General features: G+C 36.2%; 1 protein-coding gene across 2 annotated transcripts in view; it reads right to left on the minus strand.

The window, feature by feature from the left end:
• The window catches only part of BBS9 (Bardet-Biedl syndrome 9), a 298437-nt gene that overhangs the window by 164993 nt on the left and 117202 nt on the right, over positions 1 to 16242 (minus strand). For both annotated transcript variants that reach the window (XM_056482933.1, XM_056482934.1), the window contains one exon: positions 2404 to 2586. In XM_056482933.1, coding sequence (XP_056338908.1) covers positions 2404 to 2586 — 183 coding nt within the window. The remainder of the gene's footprint in view (positions 1 to 2403; positions 2587 to 16242) is intronic.

Raw genomic sequence — 16242 nt, forward strand, 5'->3', positions numbered from 1 at the left:
TATATGGATTTTGTTTTAGTCCCACAGTAACAAAGTACATTGGACAAAACCACACCTAACTTCCCTGCAACTACTTTTCTTCAGTTCTGACATCAATTTCTTAGTGGCTTCATTAGCAGAAGAATTAGCTTATTTATCCCACTGAGACCTGAGAGATCTCAGGTTCAATTTCTGATGCCATACTTCCACAGCTGTGAAATATTCACTGAAATAATCACTGGAAAAGAGGAATATCCTTGTATTTCAAACACTGAACAACTCTTTTAGTCAGTTATACCAAAGCAGTGCTATTTAAGTGTTAGTTAGAAGTTTACTGCCAGAAATAAAATACAACACTAAATATCTGTATTTCGCAGAAAATATGCAAGTTTTCACTATTTCTTCCACTATATCTTTGTAGACAAGAAAACCCAACATTTATATGTTTGTAGACAAAAGTTTGCAGCAACAGAAACCATTTAGAAGTCTGAGAAAAAATGGTGAAAAAATGAGAATAGAGAACACCACTTTCACATTTGCTAAATATCTAACTGAAGTGATTGCCAGGTCTAGAAAACAAGATACAATCTGTTCTAAATGAAATGGTATGTATGAGAATAATGATGATGTTAGAGAGGCATTTCTTTTTATATTAACAGTGTATTCAAAACATTTCCCTTTTTTAGAGAAAACAAATCCATAGTTTAATGCTCAGAAGGCAGAAAATGTTCTGGAGATGTAGACTGCATCCAAACTGTCTTCTAGCACATTCCCTCCAAAGAAAAATACAACAAACCATCATGCAGAATTCTTTGAAGAGTAAATAAAAATTCTTCAGAGTATTTTCCTTCACCAGTGTTCTACTTCACTGCTTACAAGGAAACCTGAACACCAGCTAGGTGCTTCTGTCTGTAAATATCATAGGTATATCAGAAGATTTCCCTATTCCCTGCCTAAGCTTCTTAAATTACATTCAGATTTCTGTGGTACCATAACAACTTCAATATGGCATGGAATTCCATATTTTGTAAAGGTTTTGTTTCTGTTTCCACCTCCAGTTATTGTTGGTTTACATTTTTCATCGTGACTGCTCTGCAGGATATACATCTTTACAATGCTTATGTGAAGTCTTACAGCTTCAACATAAAACATTATTAACCACTACATTAAAACCAAGATATAGGCTGAAGCAATATCCTGCATTATTTACAGGATACAACAAATTGTACCATGCTTTATCAAAACTTGCATCAAAGCAACCCAATTCTTGATAGCAAAATAAAAAGTAGCCACATAAAAAATGTTTGTTTGAACTTTTAGCAGATTCATAGGAACTTTCTTTGAATTCAGCTCATGGGAATGCATGTTCCTCAGTTGTGAAGCTTGATTTTCCAAGTTTAAAGGAGGACTAAATCCAAAACAAATCTCAACAAAACTGTTTTGCTTTGCCTGCTATGAGTCAATTCCAAGTAAAATGCCAGAACACTTTTTGCCCCCCAGGTGGAAATGGCAGAAGATCCTAGATTCACTTGAAACCCAGAACAAGCTTTCTAAAAGACCACAAACCATTCTAAGTATTCTGGGTATGCACCAAAATCTGGATTCACTGAACATTGCAAAAACCCTATGCAGAGCATGAAAAATAAAATTAATGCGTACTTAAGATAATTCTTGAAACTAACTGGGGATCAATTCTTAATTAAGTCGAGAACATTCTTTAATTCAACTTAAGTAGTGTTTAGCTATGGACCTTATATGACCTTAGGTGTGGATATAACCAGCATTACTTTTCTTCACAGACCATTCTCTAGATCTTATACGCAATCTCACCTGTCACACTCATTAAATCAAAACAGAATTAGCAAGACACCTACAAAATGCAAAACTATATAAAGCATTGTTTGGAATACAAGGAAATTGTCTATTCACAGTATTTTACTTAGATAACTTTCATCCATTACATAAACCACTGTAAATACACTGAGGGCAAAATATGGTCAGTGATTAATAGATTTAAATGTATGTACTGTATTTGCTGTGTGCACCTTTTATATTTCTATTGGAATGTGGACATATGTTATAGAGCATTTATAGCAGAGTCTTCAAAACCTGAAGGACAGAACCTTCTAACCACAGAACAGAAGGTAAAAATCAGCTAAATTTATGTGAGACACTCCTTGGCTTGATAAGGAAACGTTAAGCAGAATTTAACGGGTACCACTTATATCCTCTTTTAAAACCTTCTATAATCTACTCCTACTTTTCCACTTTCCTGTGAAATCAGTGTAATTTGCTTCAAATACCTACCTAATAAGGCTACTTAAATTACTTAAAAGGACAGTCTTCAGCAAAGTATAGCAAGAAATATGGAAATTTAAGGCTCTATGAATGAGTATTTTTCAAGCAGATCTTACAGATTCTTACCAACTCTTGTGTATCTTCTGCTAATGGCAAAAACGTAGCTTCCAAAATAGCAACTTGATCAGTGCTGAGCTTCTGCCATAAACTAATCAGCATAATCACCAGATGGGTGGCACTTTTCAACTTTGTAAATGCCTGGAACATGTTGGCTTGATTTTCTTCTGCTGCATCTGCTAGAGCTATTACCTGCAAAAATTACAAACATCTGTTAAATATAATTTTACAATCCATGAACACTCAACACTGAAATTACCTTTGGCACACTTGTTTTCCTTTAGAAGATCCTGAAGATCTAAATAAGTTATCATTTATCTAGATTTTTCTTTTGCATACCCAAGGCAATTTCAAATCCATATGGCTACAGGATTAATCTATCTAGTATAATCAGTGCAGAAAGAATTTTGTTTAGAGCATATTTTTAAGGAATTCCTGAAATTAATCGCCATCGTATCACACAATATATGGCAACAAACTATTTTTCAGGTTTATATCACACACTAATCTCCATATGACCAGTAAGCCTACTGTATTAATAAAAAACAAAATGTTGATTTTATGCTATTAGAAAGGCAGTATATAATTATTTCCATTAGAACGCAGCTGCCATCTGTTATTTTATTAACTCTCATGTCTCTCCATGTTTTGCTCTAGTTTCTTCGGTTTTATGCCAAAATGTAAATATTATGGGTCATGAATATGAAGGCAATATCACTTTAAGTGCCAGGTATTATGAAAGAATTTTCAAAATAACATAAAAGTAACAGATTCGCTTCTTCTAATATGGTAAGAGTTTTACTGAGTACTTCAAGATGGGGAAAAACAGAAAAGCTATTATATGATACTCTACTCAGTTCAGAAATAACTTGTCATTGTATATACTACTGTCCACTCACAGCATTAAAAAAATGGTATTTTGAAAAATATGGCTATTAATGTCTTCATTCTTGAAATAGAATGTTTAGACATTTTCCATCACTGGTGAAAAGAGAAGACGACAGTGATTTCAATAGGCAATTGCTATAACGTCGATATGACAAGTGACTTTCCACAGTATTTGCACTGGAGTACTTCAAGCGAAGGAAAGTTATACAGGTAAGGGATTCATCCTGGAGGAGCATAATTTAGAAGACCTTTTCTCAGGAGTGCCATTATATCTCCATGCTGTCCAAATAACACTTGGTTTACAGAAGCGTTGATTATCTTACTGTTATTTAAATCAACACAAAGCATCTCTCTCAACCACTTTCTGTTTATTTATCTGCAAGACTGGGTAATAGGTTCTTGACTGAAGTTGTGAAAAACCTCACAGAAAAGCAGTTAAAGTGTAATTAGTATTACAACAGAATTTACGAAGTAAAACTTGCAGAGCCTGATCCATTAACATACTGGCAACAGCAGGAAAACGAAAATACTATGTTATGCATCTTCAGCAGGGAAAGAGAGCCAACCAGCTGTTAGCATTTGGTGGAAGAAAACTATTTTTAATCTGCAATGCTGGCATTACAGATGTATGTGTGTTCCCTCCAAGCTCCCCTGTGACTGGGAAGATAAAGAAAACAGAATTTTAGGGAACTATAAATATGAAACATTTCAAAAAAAATGTGTTGATAGCTTTTGTTTTAGATTTTAAAATGTAACCTTTCCAAATAAAGCAGAGAACCCACAGGACACCCATGAGTCCAAACACTACATAAATCCGAGCCAAATAACAAAACAAAGAAACAAGAAAACTCAGCTAACCATGTGAAGGAGAACCAAGAAATTAATCCCAAGTAGTGAAAACCACCATAATGTACTTTGGTGAGAGAACAGTAATGATACCACTGACACATCTCCTGATGCATTTGTGTTGGCATTCACTTTGCTCTGACCAAAGCCTTGATGCTTTCAACACCTCATGTTCTACAAAAGGTGAAGTTCCATATCACAGTCACTTTCCAAGAGTTACAGGTGACAAAGCCACCTGATAAGCACCACACTATGCAGCAACCTGCATCAGCTGTCTCTGACCCATGTAAGCAGTAATTGTATGTATCATACAGCATCATCTTTCTGATACAAGTAACAACAGTAAAATCTTCCTCAATCTAACAGAGGCCTTCAAATGCCTAATCTCTTTACCTGTCCAATATACAACTGAAAATCTGGGAAGTACAATGAATAAAGATGAATTTAACATGCTGGTGAGGTGTGCTCATTCACTGGTATGCTTCCTATAATGTCATCACTGATTGGGATAGTACAGTTCAGAATTCCTGACAAGCCACCTGTGCACTATTACGGATAATGTTCAGAATATATTAATTTTGCTGAAGATCCAGCCAAATAATTACTCTTGTGTAACAACTACCTGAACCCCACTTACACAGCAAAGGTTATTTTCTAGAGTCATTCATAAATTCCCAGGTGATTTCTCATTCTGCACTATATTTCAACTGACAGTTTCCTACACACTTCAGAAATGCAAATAGCATAAAGAGAAGTAACTGACATGGCCTTTTACCTTATGGAGTCTTAATTTTAGGACAGATTTTCTTCCCATTTTAGAACCATGAACAAAGGAGGCTCTAGGTGTAAAATAAATATCCCAGTACTCCCAAAAAATGTCTGAGGTTCTAATGTTTTAAAAGTGGTAAACTTAATTTTGTAAAGAAGTGAAGTCTTTAAGCACTGCAGGTCACTGACACATAGCAATTAAATCTTTAGATAACGATACATATACAAGTTCTATTTTGCACTTGCAGAAAAACCAAGGAGGAGAAAAAAACACTTCTAAGTACTAATTATTCTGTTAACATATAAAGTGGCCCAATATAGCTTTCTGAGATTTGGAATAAACAGGACACAGGACAATACAATATGAATTACTACACTATAATGTAGGCACACACAGATGTAGTAATTTTTTAAAACCTCAAGACTAAAGATTCCTTGACAATACATGGTTACACAGTAAATACTTGATAGGAGGGGGAAAAAAGGGAAATCTTTTCTCATGAAGTAAAATTACTTTAGAAATCTCCCAGGACATGGGCTACAAATTTTAGAAGAGTTCTGGAGCTCTTCATTAAAAAACTTGAAGAATTTAGGAAAGAGAATGTTTTAACATCATGACATCCATATTTTTAATCATTTTATCTTCACCAGAACATCTCTATTTATATTTTGTAATATTTGAGGAAGAAAAGGATCTGTACCCCTTGCAATCGGAGATCACAGTCTCTTCAGACTGTCATGATTTCTCCATAATTTCCCAATTTTGTTTTTTGTTCTCAGAGTAGCTGTTCAATCTGTTTAATATCTATTTTATCATCTTTCTAAATAGAAATAAAATAAAAAAGAAAACCTCTCCCTGTCTCATTTTTTCACAGGATAGGTAGGAAAATACACTGCAACTGACAGTCGCAAATGTAGCTTACATGTAAAGATTTTAGACCAACAGGAAACTATTAAATAAAAATTCCATCTATATTGCATAAGACCTATCATTGCCTACTTAACATTTCTCTTTCTCCTTCTTTAGTATCACAAGGCTTTCAAACAAAGAAAACTTAAAAATAAGTTTTTCAAACCTTCTTTCTAAAATTTATGAAAGAAAAGAAAGTATCTGATACAGGAAATATTTAAGAAATACTGAAACAGTGTGGAAGCAAATATTGAACATATATTTTTATAACTGATCAAACTTGCTTTTAATTAATATTATTTTTAAAATTTTTTGGAACAAACACCTACTGCTACAATACATATAACTACAGAAAAGAAAAGGCCAGTTAAGTTATTATGAAAGTATATGTAAAAAAATAAGGAATTATTCTCTAAACAAAGATCACATTTAAGATTTTTACTGAATTTCATATTCATAGTTGCAATGGTAGAGCTGAAATCCAGATTCTTTTTAATAATCTTGAGAACTGCATACCCCAACACTATTACAAAGATTTGACTTCAATAATTTCCAAGCATAAAACATTTCTCAATGTTTTCAGCCTTAAGTGTTTAAGCAGAAAAATGTCTCTCCATGCTTATTTCGTTGCTAAATAGGCCTTAGTAAGATGTCAAGCATTTGAAAACTGCAAACAAATGGTGATGCAAGTTTTAAAACCAGAGTTCTCTATCATTAGTGGTAATGTAAGATATTTTTAGGGCATTGTTTAACATCCAGCAATAACTTCAAAATTAATAATGCCTCTTGAAAAAGGCTTCCAACATGGCACGCTCTTGTACATACAGACAAACTTCTTGAGGTAGTAAGGACCATAACAATGACTCTTCCAGGCTTATTCCAATAATATAAAAATACAAATACAAATACAACTCCAAAAATACAAAACACTTTCTTCTTAGCTGGATAGGATTTTTGAAGAAAAAGTAAAGGGCAAAAAATGAGCATAACGTTCCAGGGAGCTTCCTTTGTGTAGTATATTTTCTTGGAGTCCCTAGCACCATTGGGACTGAAAACTCTGCCAGATTTTATGCCATATCCTTAAATGGAGAACAGGAAAAGTGACAGATAATTTGGTTTTCTTTTTTGTTTAAACAGAAGAAGGAAAAAACCAGCTAGTCACCACTGGTAAAAAATTAGCCAACTAGTCTGTCATCTAGCTCTAATACATTGGGTTCAGCTTTTGGAATTTTGAAGTAACTTCATTTTTAGCAGAAATGAAGTTTGAAGAAACAGAATTTTGGCATTTAAGCAATAGAAAATCTCTTTACATGTTATCCATAGCACTTACAAGCAACACTTGTAGAAAAAGCTTGTTAAAATAAAAAAGGTAACAGAAATTTAATTGTTCTGAAACGAACAGAGAGACAATGAAGCTCACAGGACTCTTCTGGCAATTGTTTTTACAGAATAATTTATTTCAAGGAAGTTAATTAATCCAACCCCTAAAACTATTTTTAAGCAGAATTAGATCCTTATAAAGCAGCATGTTAATGAATATAAAGCAGGAATAAATGGAGACCTGAGAAAAGTTAATTATGGCTTCTTCATTGCTATTGACACAAGACATTTCACAGACTCACAGAATAACTAGGTTGGAAGAGACCTCCAAAATCATCAAGTCCAACCCTAACACCTCAACTACACCACGGCACCAAGTGCCACATCCAGTCTTCTTTTTAAATACATCCAGGGACGGTGACTCCACCACCTCCCCAGGCAAAGCATTCCAATACTTTATTATTCCTCCAGTGAAAAACTTCTTCCTAATATCCAACCTGTATCTCCCTTGGTGCAGCTTGAGACTCTTTCCTCTGGTTCTGTCAGTTGCTGCCTGGTGAAAGAGACCCAACCCCACCTGACTACAACCACCTTTCAGGACGTTGTAGAGAGTGATAAGGTCACCTCTGAGTCTCCTTTTGTCCAGGCTGAACAACCCCAGCTCCCTCAGCTTGTGTTCCAAGCCCCTCACCAGCCTTGTTGCCCTCCTCTGGATGCACTCAAGCATCTCAACGTCCTTCCTAAACTGAGGGGACAGAACTGGACACAGCACTCAAGGTGTGGCCTCACCAGTGCTGAGTACAGTGAAGAATGATCTCCCTGCTCCTGCTGGCTGCACCATTCCTGATCCAGGCCAGGATGCCATTGGCCTTCTTGGCCACCAGGGCACACTGCTGGCTCATGTTCAGTTGGCTCAACCAGTACCCCCAGGTCCCTTTCCCCTGGGCACTGTCCAGCCACACTGTCCCAGCCTATAACGCTGCAGGGGGTTATTGTGGCCAAAATGCAGGACTCAGCACCTGGACTTATGAAACCTCATCCCACTGGACTCTCCCCATCCATCCAATCATTCCAGATCTCTCTGCAGAGCCCTTCTGCCTTCCAATAGATCAACAAATGCTCCCAGCTTAGTGTTGTCTGCAAATTTACTGATTTACTCAATACTCTCATCCATGTCATCAGTAAAAATATTGAACAGGACTGGCCCCAGCACAGACCCCTGACGGACACCACTGGTCTCCAGCTGGATGCAGCACTGTTCACCACTAGTCCCTGGGCCTGGCCATTTAGCCAGTTCTAACCCAGCAGAGTGCTCCTGTCCAAGCCATGGGCTACAGCTTTTCCAGGAGGATGCTGTGGAGACAGTGTCAAAGGTCTTGCTGAAGTCCAAACAGACAACATCCACAGCCCTTCCTGCATCCACCAGGCGGGTCCCCTGGTCATAAAAGGAGACCAGGTTGGTCAAACATGACCTACCCCTCCTAAACCCATGCTGGGTCTGATACCCTGGCCATCCTGGACACTCTGCATGATGGCACTTAGTATAAACTGCTCCATAACCTTACCTGGTACTGAGGTCAGGCTAACTGGCCTATAATTACTAGAATCCTACTTCCCACCCTTTTTATAAATGGATGTCACATTGGCCAGCTTCCAGTCATCTGGAACCTCACCAGTGTGCCAGGGCTGTTGGTAAATGATGGAGAGTGGCTTCACAAGCTCATCTGCCAGCTCACTCATCACCCTGGGATGGATCCCATCTGGTCCCATAGATTTACAAATATCCAAGCATCTCAGCAGTTCTCTGACTACCTTCTCTTTGATAACAAGGGGACCATTCTTTTCCCTGACACCATCTGCCAATCCAGGAGGACAGTTGTCCTGAGGACAAACCATCTTCCCACTAAAGACTGAGGAAAAGAAGGTGTTAAGCACCTCTGCCTTCTCATCCAGTTACTAAGTTTCCTCTCTCATCCAATAGAGAACAAAGGCTGGTCTTATCCTTCCTTTTACTATTAATATATTTGTAGAAACATTTTTTATTATCCTTTACAGAAGTCGCCACTTTAAGTTCATACTGAGCTTTGGCCTCCCTAATTTTTTTCCTACATGCCTAGCAGTCCCCTTAAATACTTCGTGAGAGATCTGATCCTCCTTCCAAAGATAATACATCCTCTCTTTATTCCTAAGTTCCTTCAAAACCTAGTTGCTCATCCAGTCTGGATGTTGCTTCATTGACTCATTTTTCGGCACACAGATTTCATTTCTCTTAAAATTGTAAGGAAAAAAGGCTATGATGGCAATCAATGAGCTTGTATTAATTGAAGGGCTTCAGTAACTTTTTCAAGGGGTCTTTGAGCTTCAGGTGCTAGAGATCTTGGAGAGGTGGTGTCACTGCTTCTGTGCCCTCAAGGCCTCTGTTTTGAAGCGCATCCACTTTTCCTGAACTTCTTTGTTTTTAAGGGCTGCTTCCCAACAAACTCTTTGAATAAGTCTCCTAAAAAGGTCAAAGTCTGCCCTCCAGAAATCCAATGTAAAAGTCTTACTGATGTTCCTCCTAAAGTCACCAAATACTGAGAATTCTATAATTTCGTGTTCACTGTGCCCCAAGCGGCCTCCAATCACCACATCTCCCACTAGCCAATTTCTATTTACAAACAACAGATCTAACATAGTCTTTCCCCCAGTGGCTCACGCACAGCTGTGACAAAAAGTTATCCTCCACACACTCTAAAATCTTCCTAGACTGTCTTCTTTCTGCTGTATTAAGTTCCCAGAAGATGTCTGGCAGATTAAAGTCACCTACAAGAAAAAGGGCTGATGATCCTGAAACATTCTCTAGCTGCTTAAAGAATAAGTTGTTCACCTCTTCTTCCTGATTGGGTGGATGATGATAAACTCCCAGTAGGATGTCAGCCTTGTTAGCCTTGCCATTAATTCTTACCCATAGGCATTCAACTCCATCATCATTAGTTTCAAAACTCATGGCATCAAAAGCTTCCCTAATATAAAGGGCTACCCCTCCATCTCTCCTCCCTTTCCTATCTCTTCTGAAGAGCTTGTAGCCATCCAGTGCAGTGCTCCAGCTATATGAATTGTCTCACCATATTTCCGTGATGGCAACTACTAGTTACTAGTTACTAGTTACTACTAGTCTAACCTTTTCCCCATTTTAGAAAAGGAAATACTACTCAGTTGCCAAACCTAAAACAAGACCTAACACAATTTTTTTGGTGTAGCTTTAAGAAGTCTTCATCACATATCTTAATTTGCATAGGATTTGTAAGCATTTGAAGTCAAAGATGTTTTTTCTTACAAGCTCCTTTGTTTACCTTAGTATATAAAATTCTTAATACCCTTACTCTATCAGTAAACTTTTTTGGTTTTTTTAAAGAGGGAAGTCTCAAAGTAGTTTCCAAGATAGAGAAATAGTGATTAACAGCCTGATTCCCTGTGCGGACCATCTCACTCAACAGCCATTGTGCACAGAGCTTTTGACAGGTGACTAAAGCTTTATGGAATGCAGGCAGAGATATCCATGTCAGAGAGCGATCTTTATCGGACACTCCGTCACCAGGAAGAATAACCATGCCCCTCTCACAACGGAGCACTTCTAAATGCCGTGGAGTTCCCACAGCATGGCAGTGGTGATGTGAGAGCACACATTAAGATTAAGTACCCCAGGCCACAGTTATCTGACCCTTATGAGAATGTCTCAGCTTGTGCTAACGATGACTGCAGCTTTTTTAATTGTGGCACAGGACCACCATGATGACAACAAAGCATCAATTGACTAGACACCAAATACTCAACTTTCAAGTGAAGCTCAACATGGCCTTGATGAGAGAAGACAGCAGAGACAAAAGAAATTGCAGCATGATAACCTATCTGGATGCACACAGCTAACTCCTGAAAATCTACTGCCTCACTTGATGAACAGGAAATTCATTATTAATAATTACTATAGCAATCTGTGCCTCTGGAAATAGGAAGAGTTAGATTAAGAAAATACTGAGGGCTGTCATGGAAGCTGTGTGGTTTTGTTTTCTTCTGTTGCTTCCATGATAGAATTATTACTAACAGGTCGACTGCACCTTTCTAAATTGGATTTTGCCACAAAGCAATACCATCTACAAGCATAACTAAGGTTGCACATTTTGATGACAATCACCTCAAACACTTTATAACCGTCAGAAATATGTAGTATTTAAATTCAGAACCCTCTTTTGAAATTTCACAAGGATCAAAGCTATGTCTTACCACCACAAAAACAAAGTGGAAGTGGATTATTGCCACAGACAATCATGCTACATCATTTAATTCTTTCAATTTAAGAACTAGTGATAATGATGTCAGTAAGGTAATCTTTGGGGATAGAGTAAATATAATTTCAGCTATACAGCAGTATAGTCAGTTCAAAAGGAAAAAAAATCCCCAGCTTTTAAATTTTTCCCCTTTAAAATACTCAATGAGAGTATTCAGAAGTCACTCTCTCCAGCTTTTATCTACACCATTATAGTCTGAATAGAATTTTTTTTTTAATTACTGCAACATATTTAGTGGGTTTAAAACCCCAGGCACCTGAGTGCATTATCCAAAAGTACTTGATTACTAATACATTTAAATCCAAATTAAAACCCTCATAGATCAATGTCACCCTGTTCCATAGGAATGTTCTATTTTATCTGTAATAAGTACAACATTTCCAGCAAAATCCAAGCATGAAGATCATCTAGTTAGCTTTAGTTTAAATTAGTACATTCTAACTGAAGAAAGCATATTGTTTTGATTCTAAACATGCAGCTCTTCATGTACGTAAGTCAATTTCAAAATTATTTCTGTCTTAGCAATATTAATGTAGTAGCAAAAACTTGCTTGTTCACATTGCTATTGCCACTTTACTGCTTATTTAAACATATCTTTGTGCTTTATACTATTGCCCATCCTTAATTGAGCTTCTTGTGTAAAGCCATGGAAACAGAAATGAGGAATTCCTTTTGTCTCTGGTGTCCCAGTAAGAATCTGCAGTAAGGATTACAGTTAAGATTATTGAAACTTGATTAATAAACTTATCTCTATTTGTCTCTTTTTTCATATGTTATTGGCTTTTTGTGTTTGGTTGGGGTTTTTTTAAGAGTTTATAATTTTTGAAATACCAGATAAATTATTATGGTCAATAGTAACAATACAAAGATGATCATTTAAATACTTAACACCTCCTCTCTAGGGCCACAGGTAAATATTGTATGCAGTTTTGCTTATGAGAAATTGCAACAGTGAGTAAAAGTAACCAATTCTTACGTGGTACAACTATTAAATACCAAGATGAGGGAAAAAATTCTTGAAAGAATGCCACAAACATGTTTGAAAATATATATATACTTTGCAATACACTTAAAAATAAGTTATATATTATAAAATCCAAATTTAAAAGTGGAGTTATAAAATTAGTAGTTTATCCAAGTGAAGTAACATCTGTTACAAATTACATTAAACCCAAGAACACAGTGAGTTACAATGAATCCTTTACTTAACCATTGAAAACAAAAGTTCTGTTTAGGCAAAGGGATGTGCTAAACAGCACACAGATATGTCATAGAATCTGTGAGAGTCAATGAATGTTGAAGACAGAGTTTCACTGTGATGCTGTGGTTGAATTGGCAGCAATGTATATAAAATACAGCCAAACATGAGCTAAATGGAGACAGAGAGGTGAAGAGCTTGGTCTGTATCACCAAATACATGGCATTATGTAATGATGACCAAAAAAACTTTACAATAAAGGAAAAAAAGTTAAACAGCTGAAGTTGCATGCTTCATATGTTTAAATAAGCTTTGGATCAAAACAAGCAGTTTAAAAAATAGGAGACCCAACCTGAAAACTTATAATAGCCTATAAGTACAATTAAATTATGGATGGCCAAGAAATCAAGACAAACACATTAAATCGTGCTTCTGCAAAAATTAATGTACAATGAAGCTCTATGAGTTAAATTAAGGATTCATTAACTCCAGTGGGAGCACTACATCCATTCAGTAAAGGCAGGATTTCATCCCATCAAAGACCACTATTCTCACTGTCAACAGTCATATGCACCTACGGGAAGAAAAAAGCATTTGCAGCATGTTAGATATCATGTGATGAGAGTAGTTTTAGAAATCTAGAATAAATACACAAATGATTGCTTCCCAGAAAGTACACTGTAAAAAACATCCTAGAACAGCTTTGTTTCATATTTATATCTTATTGTAATAATGAAAACCAAAAACATGTTGACAAACACATCTGGAAAAGAGTGATAAAAGCAAGTAATATATAATATAGATATTTCCCTCTCTATATAAATGAACACAAACCTATTCCACCAAATTCTATTCCAAGACCTTTAATAATAAAAGTATCAACATCAAACAAATCAGGAAGCCAGTCAAAGATAGTAAAGTTCTAACCTGAATTCCAAGCCATTGCCAATCCCACTTGCAATTTTGGCACTTCTGCTTTATACTGAAATACATCAAGAAATTTCTGGAACTCCCCATTCAGGTGGAGCTAGTATGTAATTTTAGGTGATTAAAAAACATTGTGGTTGCTAATACAGTGTCTAAAAGTAAAAGTAAAACTAAGAATGATTAAATTAAAACTACACATTCTGGAATCAAACTCCAAACACAGAAATCAAAGAAAATGGATGGCAGGCTAACTAGAAGCTCAGACTTAACACTAATTTCAGGCCTCTCTCATCAAAATTACTTTTCTATTTTGGGACACTTAAAGACTTCCTCTGTTATTAGTAAAATCTTGAGAACATGTGACAGTACATTTGGAAATAAAACAAGCTTCACAAGTAAAAGTGCAAAGGTCATCATACATTAATTACTTGTTTGAATACTCTGTCTCTGAATTACAAGTTCTCCATAATGTCTTCTATTCTTTTTTTTTACTGACAGAGACATAACCATTTCAAAATATAGGAACATCATGATGAAAGGCAGGTTTTGTAAAACTCAGTCAAAATACATGTTATAAACCTTGAACAAAATTAAGCAAAGAGATTGAAGCTCCAGTCTTACTAGATTTACTAGGAAAAAGAAAAATAAATAAATAAATACATTTCAAAAGCATCATTTAGGAAAGTAAAAATTCACTGTTCATTTGAAGTGCTACAACAATAAATTTCAGACAAAGAAAACTCTTGTGTTTCTCCACAGATGAAGTACGGCATAGACCACATTAATGCTTGCTTCACAACTCTACCCAGCAAAAAAACCTTTACAAACTGCATCCTACTTCCTATGACATTAAACTTCTAAGACAACAGGTACTGCCATACAGATACAATTATTTTCAAGTGAGGTAATTTCATTTTCTAGGGGCAAGACAAGTATTGAAAGATCAAAAATATACTACTGCCAAGTCACACAGCAAGCAGTCTTAACCTAATAATGAAGCAGCAAAGAATTTATCATATCCCTGCCTGAAACCCTTGATCTACAGAGAGAAAACGAAAAACAAATCAGCTGAAGTAACATTACAATGTGTTTAACAGCAAATCTTCAGGTGTTGATGAAAAGAACATATATTTTTAGGTCATCAAATTAGTCGTGCTGCAGGTAGTGGCCAGTGATAGTCATTCTTCTGCACACCTGGAAATGCACCTTCTAACTGTCTTCTCTCACAGTGAAAAATTAAGAAAATTCCCACGTGTAATACTCTGCTAGTTCACAAGCACAAAGCCTACAGGTATACAACCACGTGCAGCTTTCTTTACATGCACACATGCCTCAGCCACACAATAAACTCTGGCAGTGCATTTTGCCAGTTAAACATAAGATTTAGAACTTAGGCAGAAATTTAAAAGAAAAACAAAACCACCCACTAAAATAAGAAAATATTCACGCCAAAATTTGGTTCATTTTATGTTCAAAATAAGATGAGCCACAAAACAAGTGGTTATTTTAGAGTGTAAAAATCATTTTATCTGAGGATTACTCTAATGAAGTAAGCATGTCTCATCATAGGCTATGGGTTAGTTTCAAAAAGAGTAAGCATGCCATTATATATGTACCTACATACTCACAGCAGTGAAACTTTACTATTAATCATAACATTCTATGTCATTCTCCTGCTACACTTCTAAACATAGCTGAAGCTATATGGCTGAGTTTCATTTCCAAACACCGTATTAATGATGCACTTACAGTCTCTCAGTCTTTAATAAATTTCACAAAAAACAATTCACAATTGGCAGTAATGGCAAAAGTCCTTCACTCATGTCTTTGGAAATATGTCTTTTTACCTACTTTAACTACTGGTTCTGCCTTCATACCCCTCATTGTTGTTTTCCCTTAAAATGAATGAAAATATGGAAGAGCTAGTAAACAGTATAACGAAACACCTCCCAATATGTTTAGCAACAATTCCCTACCGAAAAAAGAGCTGTGTGGGAAACGAAGCAGTTTTTGACTTAGCCTAACTATGTACTACCCTAGCATGCTGACAGAAAAGCAAGACAGTTCAGGCCACCTGGAGTTAAGGGGAAGAATCTCTCACCTTTAAAAAAATCTTTGGAGTCACACTCAAAAAGATTCACAGTTCAACATTACTTCCTAGAAGAAAGCCATTTTATCCATAAAGGAAAATTTTGACAAATAGCCTACCATCAAATGCCTTAATGCATTTAGATAAACAACCTTCCATGGAAATATTTGATTCCTCAACTTCTTTATTCTAACAAGCAGCTGAGTTTATGGAGGAGATGGGACAAGATGTACAGTCTTTTTTAAATCCTGCTAAGACCAAGATTCCGAGTGGGGCTGCTAGAGGTAGGGGAGCATAGGATAGCAACTAAGGTACAACTCAGTGCCTGAAATGTGATAATTAACCTTGTAACTTCCTCTGGTTTAAATCTAGAAAATTCTCCTCATTGTCTGAGCAGAAGTTTAAGATAATTCTACTGCATATAAACTCCATTATGTGGAACAGGAAAGAGCTTACTTTTCAACACTAATATATAACCACATGGAAAGACACCCCATCTAAATTAGTAACAAATGCTTTTACTGACTTTGGCTGAGACATGCTTTTTGATAAGGAAAGATTAAAAAAAAAAAAAAAA

Source organism: Oenanthe melanoleuca, chromosome 2, assembly GCF_029582105.1.
Source record: "Oenanthe melanoleuca isolate GR-GAL-2019-014 chromosome 2, OMel1.0, whole genome shotgun sequence".
NCBI lineage: Eukaryota > Metazoa > Chordata > Aves > Passeriformes > Muscicapidae > Oenanthe > Oenanthe melanoleuca.